This window comes from Aspergillus sclerotioniger (genome assembly GCF_003184525.1).
Source record: "Aspergillus sclerotioniger CBS 115572 chromosome Unknown BO94scaffold_9, whole genome shotgun sequence".
NCBI lineage: Eukaryota > Fungi > Ascomycota > Eurotiomycetes > Eurotiales > Aspergillaceae > Aspergillus > Aspergillus sclerotioniger.
This window is the reverse complement of record NW_020290999.1, coordinates 30,257-49,139: the sequence shown is the minus strand read 5'-3', so window position 1 is coordinate 49,139 and position 18,883 is coordinate 30,257. Positions and strand designations below refer to the sequence as shown.

The following is an 18,883-nucleotide window of genomic DNA, read 5'->3' as shown; positions in this document are numbered from 1 at the left end:
GTGAGGGAATTAAAGTCAGATCGAGTCTAGTGGTGATCCTTCACAGACTCGAGTGAGACATTCCGGAAGGTAGTGGGTGGGATCAGCTGTCGGTTGTTGAATATTTTCAAACAAGATTCGAAGTTCCCGTAGAATAAGACATCATGTTGGATCAAAGATAAATCATCAACTCAGGAGCACCTACGTAGGAAGGATATTTGCAATCACAAGCTACCTAGGTATAATCCCATGTGTAGATGAAGTACGGCCGTCCGCCGGACTTAACTGATACCGGGCAACTATTGAAGTAATCTAGACCGATTGCGAGAATTCCGAGGGATTAATATAGCAGATGCGCTAGGTTTTACACCAAGTCTTGGAAGATAGAACCTTGGAGATGTTCTCCACATCCTCAGAGTCAAGACGAGGACAGTGGAGGTGATGTTAGAAGAAATCGGGGATGCTCCATGTGGCTTTGGTTGTGGCTGAAGGAAGTGATTTTCCATGTTTGTGAGAGCCATTGTAGGAAAAAATAGATTCTGTCGAATCTTTGTTCACAGTGCCAAGTGCAACAAATCCTGCTGTTTGAACCAACACCAGTCTAGATGACAAACAACCAATCATAAACTAAGTACATTACGCTATTCCCAGAAAAGATTAGGCATCTGACTAAGCGGAAGCGCCGATCCTCTTGGCAATCTAAAAACGGGTGAAATTGTGGAATGGCTGTCAGACCCTGCAAGGCACCACATCAAGTGGTGGGCGTACGTACGCTCTCACTGATATTGCGACGCCTCCATCGCCAGCGCAGACTGAGCAAGACCTGAAATGCAGTCGACAACCTAATATCCTGCCTTTATTCATAGCAAGCCATAAACCGTTTAAAACTATTGCGGAAGGCCCTCTGATACTATGGTACATAGTAACATAATGAAATTGCGATCATCGGAGTTGCGTGTCCCTGACGAGACAGGGCTGAGGGTGAATATGCCACCGGTCTGGGCCAGGCTTCTTCACGGTGTCCTGCGGAGTCTGCTAAGGGACTAACCACCTCGATACGGCTGGGCGTTCGACTAGCCCAATATTGCACTCTGCCTCCCACTGGTCCCGTGGCTAAACAAGGATTGGTTACTGGGCCGCTCAACTTGATACTGAGCTGACGAAGCCACGACTTGGCGCGAACCACCATGCATTAGCTCTCTTGGCACATGCCTTCACGAGAGAACCCCAAGCTTGGCTATTGCACTCTATGCTGATGAGATCAGATCCATTCTTCTCGCTTATCGAATGCTTTAACTGGTAGGTATCTCGAATTTGATCATCATATCGACCGCAGCAAGCGCCCGGCAATGCGATGCAAAGAAGGGTCCTCAAAGCCGAAACCTTAAGGCCATCCCTGGTGGCCTGCCAAGCCGAGGGAGTGTCCCAGCTGAGATTAGCTCGCTCCACCCGGATAAGGTTATTCCCGCCTGCGGCTTGGCTGTCCCGATTAGATCCTGATTAGATGCCACCGCAGGGCTACACCCATCACCCATATTGCATTTTACACGGGAATGCCAGGAACAGAGTGTCTCAAAGTAAGCCTCAGACGGAGCCGATTACACGATGCTCGACCACATGGTGAGTGCCTGTTTTGCGCTTTCCGTTGCACATCTTCTTATCAAACCACACCCTTGCATCCAGACTAGCTGCCACAAATATCAAATTGATGTCATTCCAATGCATCATTGGGGTGGTTCTACCCCGGGCCGCGCAATCCGGTGACGAGTGTTAGAACTTGAGTTAATTCCTCCTGCAGAATGTCAAACCAGGTGGGCCCAGCCGATAGATAGCTTCACATCCGGACCGGACCACAGGGAATCACATCTATAAAGCCCATCAACATGCCTGTCATACACTCTCCATCAGACACTCAGCCAGTCTTTACAGTCTGCACTTCGTTCCTTCTCGAAATCTTCCATTCTTTTGGTGCCATCGCCATGCGCCAGTACTCTCGCGCAGCTGTCGCTGCTCTGGCAGCAGCCACTGCCAACGCGGCCTCTCTCTCCGATATCTGCACTGTCTCTAACGTCCAGTCTGCCCTTCCTTCCAATGGCACTCTCCTCGGTATCGACTTGATCCCCTCTGCCGTCACTGCCAACACCGTCACCGACGCCTCCGCCGGCATGGGCAGCACCGCTACCTACGACTACTGCAACGTCACCGTCACCTACACCCACACCGGCAAGGGTGACAAGGTCGTCGTCAAGTACGCCTTCCCCGCCCCCTCCGACTTCGAGAACCGCTTCTACGTCGCCGGTGGTGGTGGCTTCTCCCTCTCCAGCGACGCCACCGGCGGTCTCGAGTACGGTGCTGCCTCCGGTGCCACCGATGCCGGCTACGACGCCTTCTCCTACAGCTACGACGAAGTCGTCCTCTACGGCAACGGCTCTATCAACTGGGATGCCACCTACATGTTCGGCTACCAGGCTCTCGGCGAGATGACCAAGATCGGCAAGCCCCTCACCCAGGGCTTCTACGGCCTCTCCACCGACCAGAAGATCTACACCTACTACGAAGGCTGCTCCGACGGTGGTCGTGAAGGTATGAGCCAGGTTCAACGCTGGGGAGATGAATACGACGGTGTCATTGCCGGTGCCCCGGCCTTCCGCTTCGCCCAGCAGCAGGTGAACCACGTCTTCCCCGCCACCATCGAACACACCATGGACTACTACCCTCCCCCTTGTGAACTCGAGAAGATCGTCACCGAGACCATCTCCGCCTGCGACCCTCTCGACGGCCGTACCGACGGCGTCGTCTCCCGTACCGACCTCTGCATGCTGGAATTCAACCTCACCTCCCTCATCGGCACCTCCTACTACTGCGCCGCCCAGAACTACACCTCCCTGGGCTTCGGCTTCAGCAAGCGCCAAGCCCAAGGCAGCTCCACCAGCTACCAGCCCGCCCAGAACGGCACCATAACCGCTGAGGGTGTTGCCCTGGCCCAGGCCGTGTACGATGGTCTGCACGACTCCGAGGGCAACCGCGCCTACCTGTCATGGCAAATCGCCGCGGAGCTCTCCGACGCCGACACCACTTACGACTCGACCACCGACTCCTGGACCCTCGACATCCCCTCCACCGGCGGCGAATACGTCACCAAGTTCGTCCAGCTCCTCAACATCGACAACCTCGAGAACCTCGACAACGTCACCTACGACACCCTCGTCGACTGGATGAACACCGGCATGATCCGCTACATCGACAGTCTGCAGACCACCGTGGTCGATCTGACTGATTTCCAAAAGGCCGGTGGAAAGATGATCCACTACCACGGAGAATCCGATCCCAGTATCCCCACCGCCTCATCGGTGCACTACTGGCAGGCTGTCCGTCAGGCCATGTACCCTAACGTGACCTACACCGACTCCCTCAAGCAGATGTCCGACTGGTACCAGCTGTACCTGATCCCGGGTGCTGCCCACTGCGGAACCAACTCCCTCCAGCCGGGACCGTACCCTGAAGACAACATGGAGATCATGATCAATTGGGTCGAGAACGGTGTTAAGCCTTCTCGTCTTAACGCCACCGTCTCCTCTGGTACGTATGAGGGTGAGACCCAAATGCTGTGCCAGTGGCCCTCTCGCCCTCTCTGGTCTAGCAACTCTACCTTTTCTTGTGTGCATGACCAGAAGTCCCTCAACACTTGGGATTACACCTTCGATGCTTTCAAGATGCCTGTCTTTTAAGCGAATTGACATAGTCGAACGTTGACGTTGATGGCCTTTGAAAGGATCAGCTTGTATTATCTTCACTTCGATAGTCGTCTTTTTCCTTTCTTATTACCTTGTACTGTATGGAAAGAGACTTGACTAGGACTTATTACAAATATTATCTTATATGTATCACTATATACCACATCGACTAACCTCATTCTACACAACATCCCTCAATTCCACCCTTTTTAACCCTTCTAGCCACTCACCCAGGTAATTAAACCTGTTTCCAAAACCAAGAAACCGCATGCCCTAGACAGAACAAATAAAACCAACATGAAATCAAAGTAAAGCCCAAGTAAAGCAATGGTACCAAAGAAAAAGAAAAGAAAAACAAGTAAAAAAAGACCTCAATCCGAAACTGCAAACATTAGGAATCAAACACATCAATCAATACTTCGTTGACATGCAAGAGCTTAGAGGTCTAAGTAGCCACACGACGTGCGAAGGCTAGATAAGATATTCTTCGGGCTGACTGATTAGAAAATTGATTAGAAGAGTACTCAAGTGAGGAGAAATCAAGTAGAAATAACTTGATCTAATAGTAAAGATAAGTGATTAACTCTTTGCTTAATGGCTTATCATCCATGACGATTTTCTTTTCCTACTTCCTAATCTATATATTAGTTCTACAGCTGATCAAACTCCTCCCTCCCCAACACAACACTCTCCTCCCCCTGATCCATAACCCTCTCACAAACCGACTTAATCCTCCTCTCGACATCATCCCCACCCATCCACGCCTTAGGAATCAAAACAAGCAAGAAAAACTCCCCTCCATCCAGACCCAACTCATCAACATTGACTAAGATCTCATCACCCAACGTAACCAATTCCATTCCCTTTTGAATACCTCCCGCCTGACAACCAACCCCCCAAGCAGCCTCATAAAGACCTAGTTGCCGAGCAGTCGTCACATACCAAGTCGGTCGATCTTTCGGACACACGGCCTCCAGAAACTGGAATACGGATGCTGATGAGGGCATAGTGAATGCTACCAATAAGACAACGATTATATTAGTGGTTTTGTAATGGACAGTAAAGAAAAAGCACGGCAAGACATACGATCCGGACGTCTCGCGACCCGCAAAACAACCATATCCAGGATCGCGCGCACCCCTTCGATTGGAGATATGAATAAATCCTGGATATCCTTGGGCTGCATCTGTAGCGACTCAATCACATGGTGATAGAAATCCCGTTGTTCCACACTATTCAACGTTGTGAGTAACCTCTACCATGCGATATTATGTCGATAGATACATACCGCTTGTATACCGTGTGATGAACATGATTCCGCTCTCGCATCCTCAGATGTTCCAACGGCTTCGGTGTTGTAAAACAAATAGTATAGGGTATAATGGGCGTGAACGTATACGCCATTGAGAAATCATACAGAACGATATCGTAAAAATCACCGGGAAGTCGGAAGTGATCATCGCGGATATCCCCATGCACGATCCCGATATCAAGGAGTGCGTTGACACGACGGCATCGATCTTCGGCTAGAGAGGCATACCAGTCTATTTCAAAGGGACAGATCGAAAGATCCTCGAGACTGTGGTAAAACGGAGTAGATATATCAGGAGTCGCTGCTCCGAGGATACGTCTATGGGAAATGGTTGGTTCCAGTCGTTCTAGGACCACCGCGCGCTGACGTGGTCTTAGCCGATCACTCAATCTCGAGTACGGTATATCGGTAATGACTCCATGATAAGCAGGGAAGTATATCTTCCGGGCATCGGGACAGAATCGATGGATATGTTCTAGGGCGTTTGCTTCCAGGTAGAATGGGTCGAGGTCTTTAACGAGCATTTCGACGGTGTGGTGTTTTGAGGGGATGCGTTGGAGTTGGGCTTTAGCTCGGTGCGGGTTAGGGTTTGTGAACTGCATCGTGGGATTAATGTGGGAGTGAGTGTTGGTGTTGTAGGTGACATACTGTTTTTGCTACGTAAATTATAGTGGTGTCGTTTTGTTTGGAGTAGAGATAAAAGACTAATTGTGGATGACCATATGGGATGTTGTTGCTCACTTGTCGTCCCAGTTGCCAGGGTTGGTCGAGATATGGGAAGGGTAGCCAGTCTTCGGCGTTGTGGATGAGGTTGTTGAATTCGGGTCGAGGGGGGGAGCCGGAGAAGAAGTACGATGTCCAGGCTGGATCTGGATTGCGCTGGGACATTGTAGTGAGGGTGTATGTTGTTACTGACTAGACTGGTAGAGACGTTTTCTGTTAGGACATGAAGCTGAAGAAAAACAAGTGATATTTGTTAACTAGCTAGGAGACTTCTGCTACGCGGGATGAAAAGGATAATAACATTATGGCTAATACGACAAGACATATAACATGCTCGCCTATTAACTAACCAGTTATTTAGATACAGTCTTTTAAATAAGTAGGGGTGTTAAATATAGTATATATAAAGCCAGACTTTTTATCTAATCAGATAATAAAATAATAATATTAAGTAAGTTCTAGCAGTGTGGAGTATTAGGTATATAGTTGTTAGAGGTACGTAGGGAGACGTGGAACAGTGCGAAGTTAGCCTTAGGGATCAGGCTAAGTCTTACATTGTGAGCCTATATAGTGCAAACAATGCGTATGTATAGATATAGGACTGATTACTGGCCTTCTAGAGTTCCCAGTGGCCAGTATAATAGATATTTTACTGAGTTATCTAACTATACAGATTATTTAATTAGATAACTTATTTTATTATAAGTCTTATAATCTTAGCGCGCTGGAAGAGTATGCTGTTCATTACAAGATTATTTAAAATATTTAATATTCTTCTTTTATATAGACACCTCGTCCTGAGATAATAAGATATTATAATAATATTTATATAATCTATATAGTCTTAATATTTTTTAATTAAAAAGATCTTGCTAGATATAACTATATATTAATACTAGATACTTTTACTGTATTTACTATTAGTTATATTAAGTTGTTCTGCCTGTATTATCCTATCCTTATTATTTTAGAAAGATAGCGATTTCTTCAAATAATATATAATAATATAAACTTTACTCCTCCAGCTTGCTTATAATAATATTATAAACTATAAATAAATAAAGAAATTAAAGAAAAAAGATTATTTTTACTTATAAATAACTTTATTTTATTATAAGTATAAAAGCTCTTATTTTCCTCACTGTCTGCATGATCCTTCCTTTACTTTTTCTTTATTATATATCTTATTCTTACAGTCTTAATATATATATTAATGTCAAACCCTAGGATCGCTTCTCCCTGTTCCTGTTAGCTTAGCTCCCGTTCCGATACGTACCTTGTGAACTGAATCGAAGGTAGTCAGGTTGATGACTATCTAAAGATGACTTGATCTGAACAGAAGAAGAGAAGTAAGGCCAGATAGTGCCGCGCAGCTATCTGTAAGTAAGTGCAGACAAGTGTTGTCGCTAAGCTTTACCAAAACATATGGTTACTTAAAGACAGTGTTATTGAGCACGAAGAACAGAACTAGCTAAGTATATGAAAGAGTATCTTTATATCCTATTCTTCATATACCATTTTGTATACCATTCAGAGTAGATTGAGGATTGATCTAATCATGTTCCTGGATTCCGTATACCATATCGTATACTCTTGATAGTAGATCTGATGGTAGATGGTCATATAACACAGTATTGCCTCGGGTGTTACTCTAACCGGGATCTTACTTAATAAGAGTTGCTGGCTGCCCGAGTCCTTCCTGGTCGTTATCTTTCTGCCTGATGAGTCTGCTTCTGCTAGTAACCTGGCTAGCAGGGGTCTGTAACATCACTCCTCTTTCTTCAAGGTTTCTTGTTCTTAAGAGACATAAAGGTGCGTGTTCTTCCTGTATTGATTAAGTTTTCTCAATTTCTCTTTTTCCTATGATAGTTTATCATGTCTTGTCATTACACTAATCGCGATCAGGTAAAGAAATGTATCTATCAGTCTAATAAGATTCGTGATAACAGTTTTATCACTGAAAGTTTCTGTAAACATTGTTTCTTAAAGAGTATTTCTTATATTATGGATTTGAAAAGCTGAAATTATGCTGCCTGTACTTGTCATGGCTGAAAATATAAAAAATAATTTCACAGTGATAAGAAGTGGAATGAATTAAAATATAATTAATCAGATATATAAAATAAACTTGTTGAGATCCTTGTTGAACAGGCCTGTATTGCTGCCAAAGTAGCTCACTTGTTCAAGTAACAGCAGTTCCTAAAAGATCATGGCGAGCGGATGTTAGATCACGACTTGACTGTATTAAAGTGGCTGGATAAGGAGGATCTTCCAAGCACTAAGGATCTCCGAGAGCTAGAGTGTCTGGCTAACAAACATGACGCTGCTCAACTTACCGCTGCGTCAGACACTCCTAGTCTGACTCAGTTAGTTGGTTCTTCTTCATTCTGGGCGAACTTTGACCTGTCTGTCGGTGGTACTGCTCCATAAGCTGGTAACAGCCTGTCAAATTCTTAATAGATTCCTACATGTTTTCTGAAATATCATATTCTACTTATTTCACCAGATACTGCAATCTACTGCTAATCTTCTTATGGTCTAGGATCTTTTTAACTTCATATTCTTTCTTTGTGTTATCATCAATCTCTATATTTTCTACAGTTTTAGCATTCTTTGGTGCGGGTTCCAACAATAAGATATAAAACACTGGATAAATTCTATTCATTGATTTCAGTAACCTCAACTTGTAGTTAATCGGTCCCTTCTTATCTTCAATAATAAATAGTCCTAGTTTATAATGATCAAGCTTCTAACTTAATCATTTTATCTTGATATTTCTGCAGAGTAGAAACATCTTCTTCCCTTTTTTAAGATCAGGTTCCCTTCTGTGTTTATGATTGTAGTATATCTTACTGTATAAGTTCATGAACTTAATGTCTCAGGATAACTATAAATATATGTTTTCTATAAATATAATAATATTCTCAGCTATATTAATAATTTATTACTTATTTAATAATATTTTCAAAAACCTCGGGTAGTATCTATAATTAATGTAGAACAGTAAGACTTTAATAATTAAGTAACTAGTATTATTATATAAGAACTATGTTATTAATAATAGATTTACTTAATTATTCTGCTAATAGTTTATATAGTGTCTCAAATATTGCTTAATTATCTGATTAATCCTTTCTATTTATCTATTCATTTATGGATAATAAATTATTATTATTTATTCTTTTATTTCTATAAGATCTACGAGTGATCTTCAGAACTTCAAGATAAATAATTTATCTTAATTTAATATAATATACTTTAACATCCCATAATATACAACAATGTTTTCTAGAAATAGTTCTATTATCTGTATTACTATTATTATTATCTTACTTAGTATAAGATAAATATATTTAATAAGATAATTAGTAATGACTGTAATAGCATTAAACCCTTCTGATTCTAGTAGTAAACTAATAAAGTTAATTATTATCTATTTTTATAGCTGTTGTGGCGCTTTCTGTACTTATATTTATTTATAGGATTAATATCTTACAGGCTTATTCTTAATATAAGTCTTATATTATCTAATATAATCATATATTTTCTATCTGAGGTTCGGAATTGTTACACTCTTATTGAGTAAGATCCCGGTTGGGGTAACACCCGAGGCAACGCTGTGTCACGTGACCATCTACCATCAGATCTACCATTGAGGATATACGATATAGTATACGGAATCCAGGAACATGATTAGATCAATCCTCGATCTACCCTGAATGGTATACGAAATGGTATATAAAGGATAGGATATAAGGACACTCTTTTATGTACTTAGCTAGTTCTGTTCTTCATGCTTAATCCAATTATCTTTAAGTAACCATATATTTTGATAAAGCTTAGTGATAACACTTGTCTGCACTTACTTACGGATAGCTGCGCGGCACTATCTGGCCTTACTTCTCTTCTTTTATTCAGATCAAGTCATCTTTAGATAGTCAACAACCTGACTACCTTTGATTCAGTTCACAAGGTACGTATCGGAACGGGAGCTAAGCTAACAGGAACAGGGAGAAGCGATCCTAGGGTTTGATATATTGAGCACCAGTTAGTATGAGTGTTATCCAGTGATAACTAGTCATCATATTAACTATATCGAACACATCGCGTGCGCCTCAGCAGGGCCCGACGACCAAGGAACTGATGGATATGGTTAGTCAGCTGCAAGAAAGTGTCACTGTCTTAGAATAAAAGAACCAGTTACTCGAGGGTTGCTTATCAGTTAAATCTGTCAAGGTCTGACTACCCGAGCCATTTGACGGCAAACGAGCGAAGCTCAGAGCTTTCTTGACCCAGTTAGACTTGTATCTTAACATGAACAAGGAAAAGCTTAAGAATAAAGAGAACAAGATCTTTTTTATATCTACTTATCTTACCAGAGTAGTATTTGATTAGTTTAAACTATATATCCGCGAGCGATAAGAGAAGTTAATAAGTAATTAGAATAATAATATAAAATAATTTTTTGTTAGTTATGCCAGATTTAAACAGTGTCTTAAACAGATATTCGGAGATATTAATATAGTATAAAATATTAAGCAAAAGTTATGGTAACTTAAGCAGACAGGATCAGTATCTGTATATACTTTAAAGTTTTAGCAGATTATTAATCATCTAGATTAGGATAATAATACTTATATCTCATGATTTAAAAAAGGACTCAAGATAGAGATCCAAGAAAAGATCATTTAGTAAGAATGATTAAATATCTTGGTCAAGATGATTGAAGCAGCAGTGAAAATTGATAATAAGTTATATAACTTTAATATAAAATAATAAGAGGATTAGTAGACCAGCAGGTCTATATCTCAATATAATAATCAGCCAGATTACTGAGCCAATAACAGAAGGTTGGTATAACCTAGAAGCTTGGGATACGAAGATCCTTACAGGCTGAAGCCCATAGAGCTGGATACAGTACAGCATCAGACTCAAGAGACTTGAGTATCTAAGGAGAAACTTGAACAGCGTAAACAAGACTACTTGTACTTCAGCTGCGGCAAAGCAGGTCACCAGTTAAAGAATTACAGTCAGAAATAGCAACAGTCTTAGAAGTAATTAAGAGCTATGAACCAAGATTAAGGCAGAGAAGTCTATAATATTACTACTATTTAACACAAGGTTTAGACAGAATCCGCGACACGGACATCAGATAATAAAAAGTTATATATTATTTAATATAGTTAGCTGTTAGAGGACAGAATATACTGTGATTAATTAAAATAACAGGCTATTCTGGATAAGTCAACAGTACTATCTAGTTAATAAGAGGATTGATGATTGTCTGTATTATTAGTTTGGACTATGGAAATCAATAATAATAATTATAAGCTAGTTTTAAGGAATAACTATCCTAGTATAATTTAGAATGAAGATAAACTATCAGACAAAGAGTATAGTATACTGCTTGAAGATTTTAAACCTAGTAAAAAGAGACTTAATGAGATATCTAATACTCCTGAAAAATCTCTATTAGAAATTAGTAAACTCTGTTTATTGTAGTAAGATGAGAATAAGGAGAACTAGAAGAATGATTAAGAGAATGTTATTTATTAATTAGACTGTATCTTGAAGAAGATCTTAGAGAATCCAGCATGATTCTGTCTAGAGCTTAAAATAATTATATAGCATTGTCTATATTAGGATTTAAAATGTTAGAAATCATAAAATAAGACTTGGAAATAATATTTATAGAGATGTTCTTATTATCCAGAAGTTTGTTTAACATATGGATGAGATAATATAGACTATTATTATTAGTTATTAAAGATTAATTAGAAGGTAAATGTTGCTGAAACGGAGTCTTAATATGATAAACTATATCTGTATATTCATTTTAAAGAAAGTAAAGATTATTAAAAATATAATAAACTTCTTTAGTTTATATATTACATGAACACATACTTAATATATTATAATTAAAAATATATTACTAATTACTGATCTAGAGTACTGGAAGTGGTTAGGGCTAAGATAAGTTATTATCTATATAATATCTTTAATTGCGTATGTAAAGAGTACTAAAGACATTCTTATTATAGATTAATATATTGGCTGGCATGTTTTGATAATTAGTATATAATATATTATATAATAAAGATAGAAGGCTTGAGATTTTTAAAAAGATATTTATAATAGTTAAAACCTAACTGGCTGGAATAGCAGTTGATAATCACAGAGTCAGAGCCATATCTGAAAATCTAAATAATTATATTAGATTGATTAGTCCAAGTATTGGTAGACTTTGGAGTGATTGGAAACTTCATACACCCTGGATTCATGCAATAGCTTGAGATACTTAGATAATAGAAAAAAAAACCTGAACTGATTATAAGACTAAATAGAGAAAATTTGGAAATTCTTGTGTTAACAGTTAAGTCAGGAACTATATTTATGATTATAAAGAATTACTATAAGTATATAGACTTTGATATAATATTTTTAAAATAGTATAATATTATATTAGAGATTTTATAACTCAGGAATCATAATCTACAGATTAATTAGAAGACTAAGAGTCTTTAATTTACTAATTATGATTATCTAAGATAATACCAGCAAGGACCAGATATAGGGTCTGGATCTATACAGCCTGCTATTTAGTATAAAGCTAAAGCGAGGACTAAGCAATCTAGTAAGAAGAGGTTGAGATTACTATAAAAGCTTAACGCGCCAGGTATTGGAGATAACTTAGAGGAAAATAGTATTTTAAGTATAGTTATATAAGTAATAACAGTAATTAAGTCATTACAGAGAGATTAGCTCATGGAATTATCAGGATAGGTATTAATAATAATACAAGAGTATTATAAGTATAGTATTAATAGTTTTAATATAGAGATCAAGATGACTGTCCAGGGATTAGAAGATTTATAGGAATTTCTAGCTATAGTTAAGAATAACATGCAGATTTTACTATAGTATAAGAGATTTAAAGACTTGTTCAAGTAGCTAGAATAATCTGAATTATCTCAGTATAGAAAGTATAACCATGTTATTCTTATAGAAAAAGAAAAGTTACTAGTATGTAAAAAGATTTACCTAATATCTGAAAAGAAATTATAGATACTATAAAAATATATTAATAACTAGCTGGTTAAAGATAATATCAGGCCTTTGAAGTCATCAGTAGGACATAGAATCCTATTTATATTAAAAAAGAATAGTAATTTATAATTATACATGGATTATTAGCTATTAAATATTATCATGATTAAGGATTGACACCCGTTATCTTTAATTTTGGAAATATAAGATAAAATATAAGAAATAAAGTAATTTACTAAACTTAATATCACGGATATATATTATTATATATATATTATAGAAGATAAAGAATAGAAAACTATGTTTAGAACAAAGTATAGATATTTTAAATACTTGATTATATTATTTAGACTTATTAATATACCAGTATCATTTTAATAATATATTAATAAAGTTCTTGAAAAATATCTTAACAGGTTTGTGATTATTTATCTAGATAATATATTAATCTTTTTAAAGACTGAGAAAGAATATATAAGATATATAAGATTAGTTTTATATAAATTATATTTATATTAATTATGATACAAGCTAAAGAAGTGTAAATTCTATATATAGAAGATAGAGTTTTTAGGATATTAGATATCTATAGAGAGAATCTATACTGAGTAAGCTAAGATATAAGTCATACAGGATTGGCCTTAATCTAAGAATCTGAAAGAACTACAGCAGTTTATTGAATTAGTTAACTATTATTAATAATTTATAGACGGATACGCTATCTATATAATACTACTCTTTAAGCTTATAAAGAAGTTGAAAAAGTATTAGTGGAAAGAACTACAGCAGAGCACGTTTAAAAATATCAAGCAGTAATTTATTATATTATTAATACTAATACAGCATGATCTAGAGAAAGAAATAATTATTGAAACTAATATATCAGACTATACTATTAGTATGCGTATGACGTAACCCGGAGAAGATAGAAAGCTAAGACTGATTATATTTTATTTAAGAAAGTTAGTTTAAGTAGAACTTAACTACGACATTCATAACAAGGAATTACTAGTTATAGTAATAATGTTCAAGCAGTGGAGGGTCTATCTTAAAGAAGTAAAATATACTATTATTATAAAGATAGATCATAAGAACTTGATTTACTTTATAATAACTAAAGAGTTGACTAAAAGATAGGCATGATGAGCTAAGATTCTGTTATAATATAATTTCAGAATTATATACTGTAAGAGAGTAGAGAATGGATATATAAATATGTTAAGCTGTAGACCAGACTATAAATTAAGTAAAAAAACTATTAAACTAGCCATTCTGAAGCAAAACATGGATAGGTTAATTAATTATAATAAGACTAATCTAGCAGTAATATTGGAAATAGGCAGCAATCTAATTAAGTAATTAGTTAAAGATATAAAAAATAATAAAATATTTTAAGAAATAAGTAAGGGCTTACCAGATAAAATTATTATTAATAAAAATAGACTAGTGTACTTTCATAGATTAATCTTTATATTAATTATAATAAGAATAAAGATTATGACTAGGCATTATGATGGACTGCTTAAGGATTATTTAAGAATAGAAAAGATAACTGAATTAATCATAAGAAATTATTATATTCTGAATCTCAGATAAAAAGTACGCGATTATATTAGATAATATAAGACTTATATTAAGAATAAGTCTGTAAGATACTAATCTTATAAATAAATATAAGTATAGAAGGCGCCATAACAGCCATAAAAATAGATAATAATTGACTTTGTTGGTCTACTATTAGAATTAGAAAGGTTTAACATTATTATGGTTATTACTGATTATTTTACTAAATATATCTATCTTATATTAAGTAAGATGATAATAACAGTAATATAAATGATAGAATTATTTTTAAAAAATATTATTATATACTATAAAATATTAAAGTACATTATATCAGATTAAGACAAGTTATTTATCTTGAAGTTCTGGAGATTACTTGCAGATCTTATAGAAATAAAAGAATAAATAATAATAGCTTATCATCCATAGATAAATAAGCAAATAGAAAAGATTAATTAAGTAATTAAGTAATATCTGAGATACTATGTAAACTACTAGCAGAATAATTAAGTAAATCTATTATTAATAGTATAATTCTTATATAATAATATTAGTTACTTAATTATTAGAGTCTCACTGTTTTATACTAATTATAGATATTATCTAAGATTTCTAGAAATATTATTAAAGAAATAGTAAGTTATTAATATAGTTGAGAATATTATTATATTCACGGGAAACATATATCTATAGTTATTTTAAGATATTAAGTTTATAAATTTATATAGTAAGATATACTATAATCATAAATATAAAAGGAAGTCTAATCTTAAAAGAGGGAAAAAAGTGTTCTTACTCTGCAGAAACATCAGGATAAAATGATTAAATCAGAAACTTGACTATCATAAGCTAGGACTATTTATTATTAAAGACAAGAAGAGACTGGTTAACTACAAGTTAAGGTTGCTAAAATCGATGAACAGAATTCATCCAGTGTTTTATATCTTATTATTAGAACCTGCACCAAAAAACACTAGAATTATAGAAAATATGGAGATTAATAATAACACGGAATAAGAATATGAAGTTAAAAAGATCCTAGATTATAAGAAGATTAATGGCAGGTTAAAGTATCTGGTGAAATAGGTAGAATATGATATCTCAGAAAACATGTGGGAATCTATCAAGAATTTGACAGGCTGTTATCAGCTTGTGGAGTAGTACCACTGACAGACAGGTCGAAGTTTGCCCAGAATGAAGGGGAACCAATCAACTGAGTCAGACTAGGGGTGTCTGACACAGCGACAAGTTGAGCAGCGTTGTGTTTATTAGCCAGATGCTCTAGCTCTTGGAGATTCTCAGTGCTTGGGGAATCTTCTTCATCCAGCCGCTCCAATACAGTTAAGTTATGATCCAACATCTGCTTACCATGATCTTTTAGAAACTGCTGTTGTTTAAATAAACAAGCCACTTTGGCAGTAATACAGGCCTGTTTAGCAAGGGCCTCAGCGAGTTTATTTTATATATCTGATTAATTATGTTTTAAATCATTCTACTCCCTATCACTATAAAATCATTTTTTATATTTTCAGCCATAATGAGTGCAGGCAGCATAATTTCAGCTCTTTAAATCTATAATATAAGGAATATTTCTCAGAAAACAATATTTATAGAAATTTTTAGTAATAAAACTGTTATTATAAATCTTATTAAACTAATAAATATATTTCTTTATCTAATTATGATTAGCGTAATAATGAGATATGATAGACTATCATAAGAAAAAGAGAAATTAAGAAAACTTAACTGATACAGGAGGAACATGTATCTTTATATTTTTTAAGAATAAGAAATCTTGAAGAAGAAGGAGTGATATTATAGACTTCTACTAGCCAGATTATTAACAGAAGTAGACTTATTAGGCAGAAAAATAATGATTAGGAAGGACTCAGGTAGCCAGTAACTCTTATTAAGTAAGATCCTGGTTAGAATAATATCTGAGATAATGCTGTGTTATATAATTATCTATCATTAGATTTATTATTAAGAATATATGATATAGTATACAGAATCCAGGAATATGATTGGATTAATTCTTGATCTACCCTGAATAGTATATGAAATGGTATATAAAGAATAGGATATAAGAATACTCTTTCATGTATTTAGCTAGTTCTGTTCTTCATGCTCAATCCAATTGTCTTTAAGTAATCATATATTTTGGTAAAGCTTAGCGACAATACTCGTCCGCACTTACTTACGGATAGCTGCACGGCACTATCTGGCCTTACTTCTCTTCTTCTGTTCAGATCAAGTCACCTTTAGATAGTCAACAACCTGACTACCTTTGATTCAGTTCACAAGGTACGTATCGGAACGGGAGCTAAGCTAACAGGAACAGGGAGAAGCGATCCTAGGGTTTGACAGGAATGTAGTAATTCCTTATAATTAATTTAGTTATCTTTTCTATTCTTAAGTAATCCTTGAATAGTCTATTATAATGTCTAGTCATAATCTCTATCCTTATTACAGTTAATATAAAGATTAATCTATAAAAATAGGCTAGTCTATTTTTATTAATAATGATCTTGTCTGGTAAGTCCTTACTTATTTCTTAAAATATTTTATTATTTCTTATACCTTCAGTTAATTACTTAATTAGATTATTATTTATTTTTAACATTACTGCTAGATTAATCTTATTATAGCTGATTAACCCATCCATGTTTTACTTCAGAATAGCCGGTTTAATAGCCTTTTTATTTAATTTATAGTCTGGCCTGTGGCTCAGTATATCTATATATTTATTCTCTATTTTCTTGTAATATATGATTCTGAAGTTATATTATAACAGAATCTTAACCCATTGTATTTATCTTCTAGTTAATTCTTTGGTTATTATAAAGTAGGTTAAGTTCTTATGGTCTGTCTTTATAATGATAGTGTATTTTACTTCTTCAAGATAGATTCTCTATTATTTAAATATTATTATTATAATTAGTAGTTTCTTGTTATAAATATCATAGTTAAGTTCTGCTTGAACCAACTTTCTTAAGTAGAATATAATTAGTCTTAACTTTTTATCTTCTCCAGGTTGCGTTATACGCATACTAACGGCATAGTTGTTACGGACCCCTGCTAGCTAAAGGGACTAGTGAGGCGGTTACGTCAGGCAGAAGAGCGGCACTCGGAGAGATGCAACTCTTATCAGGCAGAACCCGGACTCAGCCGCTACGTGTCACGAGTCACGTGACTGCGGGTATACGAGAGGGTATATGATCGGGTATATGGTATACGCCAATGGTATACAGGATGGTATACGATATGGTATACAAGGGACGGATATATAAGGACACTCCTTCATGTACTTAGTTAGTTCTGTTCTTCATGCTCAATCCAATTATCTTTAAGTAACCATATATTTTGGTAAAGCTTAATAATAATACTCGTCCGCACTTACTTACAGATAGCTGCGCGGCACTATCTAGCCTTACTTCTCTTCTTCTATTCAGATCAAGTAACCTTTAGATAGTCAACAGCCTGACTATCTTTGATTCAGTTTACAAGATACATATCGGAACGGGAGCTAAGCTAACAGGAACAGGGAGAAGTGATCCTAGGATTTGACACATTGAGTACCAGTCAGTATGAGTGTTACCCAGTGACAACTAGTCATCATGTTGACTACATTGAACACATCGCGTGCGCCTCAGCAGCAGGGCCCGACAACTAAGGAACTGATGGACATAGTTGGTCAGCTACAAGAAAGCATCACGGCCTTAAAACAAAAGAACCAGTTACTCGAAGATTGCTTATTAGTTAAATCTGTCAAGGTCCGACTACCTGAGCTATTCGACGGCAAACGAGCAAAGCTCAGAGCTTTCTTGACCCAGTTAGACTTATACCTCAACATGAACAAGAAAAAGCTCAAGAATAAAGAGAACAAGATCTTTTTTACATCTACTTATCTTACTAAAGTAATATTTAATTAGTTTAAATCATATATCCGCGAGTGACAAGAGAAGTTAGTAAGTAATTAAGATAATAATATAAAATGACTTTTTATTAGTTATGCTAGATTTAAACAGTATCTTGAATAAATGTTTAGAAATATTAATACAGCACAGAATACTGAATAAAAGTTATAATAATTTAAGTAGATAGGATTAGTATCTGTATATACTTCAGAGTTTCAGCAAGTTATTAATTACCTGGACTGGGATGATGATACTTATATCTTATAATTTGAAGAAGGATTTAAGATGGAGATCTAAGAGAAGATCATTTGGCAAGAGCGACCGGATATCTTGATTAAGATGATTAAAGTAATAGTAAAGATTAATAATAAGCTGTATGACTTTAATATGAAATAATGAGAGGGTTAGTAAACTAGCGGGTCTATATCTTGATATAATAATCAGCCAGGTTACCGAGCTAATAATGGAAGGTCAGCACAATCTAGAAGCTTGGGATACAAAGATCCCTACGGGCTGAAGCCCATGGAGCTAAATGTTACACAGCATCAGACTCAAGAGACTTAAGTGTTTAAGAAGGAACTCAAACAGTGTAAAAGAGACTGCTTGTG

General features: G+C 36.3%; 2 protein-coding genes across 2 annotated transcripts; one reads left to right on the top strand and one right to left on the bottom strand.

Annotated features, from left to right (window-relative positions):
• Window positions 1-1,958: 1,958 nt before the first annotated feature.
• BO94DRAFT_513206 (putative tannase) lies at window positions 1,959-3,707 on the top strand (the record flags this gene model as incomplete). The annotated part of the gene is made up of 1 exon (XM_025609834.1): window positions 1,959-3,707. The coding sequence occupies one exon, from the start codon at window positions 1,959-1,961 to the stop codon at window positions 3,705-3,707; it is 1,749 nt and encodes a 582-aa protein (XP_025469020.1).
• A 656-nt stretch (window positions 3,708-4,363) lies between these two features.
• On the bottom strand, window positions 4,364-5,913 carry BO94DRAFT_583912 (uncharacterized protein; the record flags this gene model as incomplete). Its single annotated transcript, XM_025615591.1, has 4 exons — window positions 4,364-4,728; window positions 4,800-4,945; window positions 5,002-5,621; window positions 5,674-5,913. 4 exons carry the CDS (start codon window positions 5,911-5,913, stop codon window positions 4,364-4,366), a joined length of 1,371 nt encoding a protein of 456 aa, XP_025469019.1.
• Window positions 5,914-18,883: the final 12,970 nt, after the last annotated feature.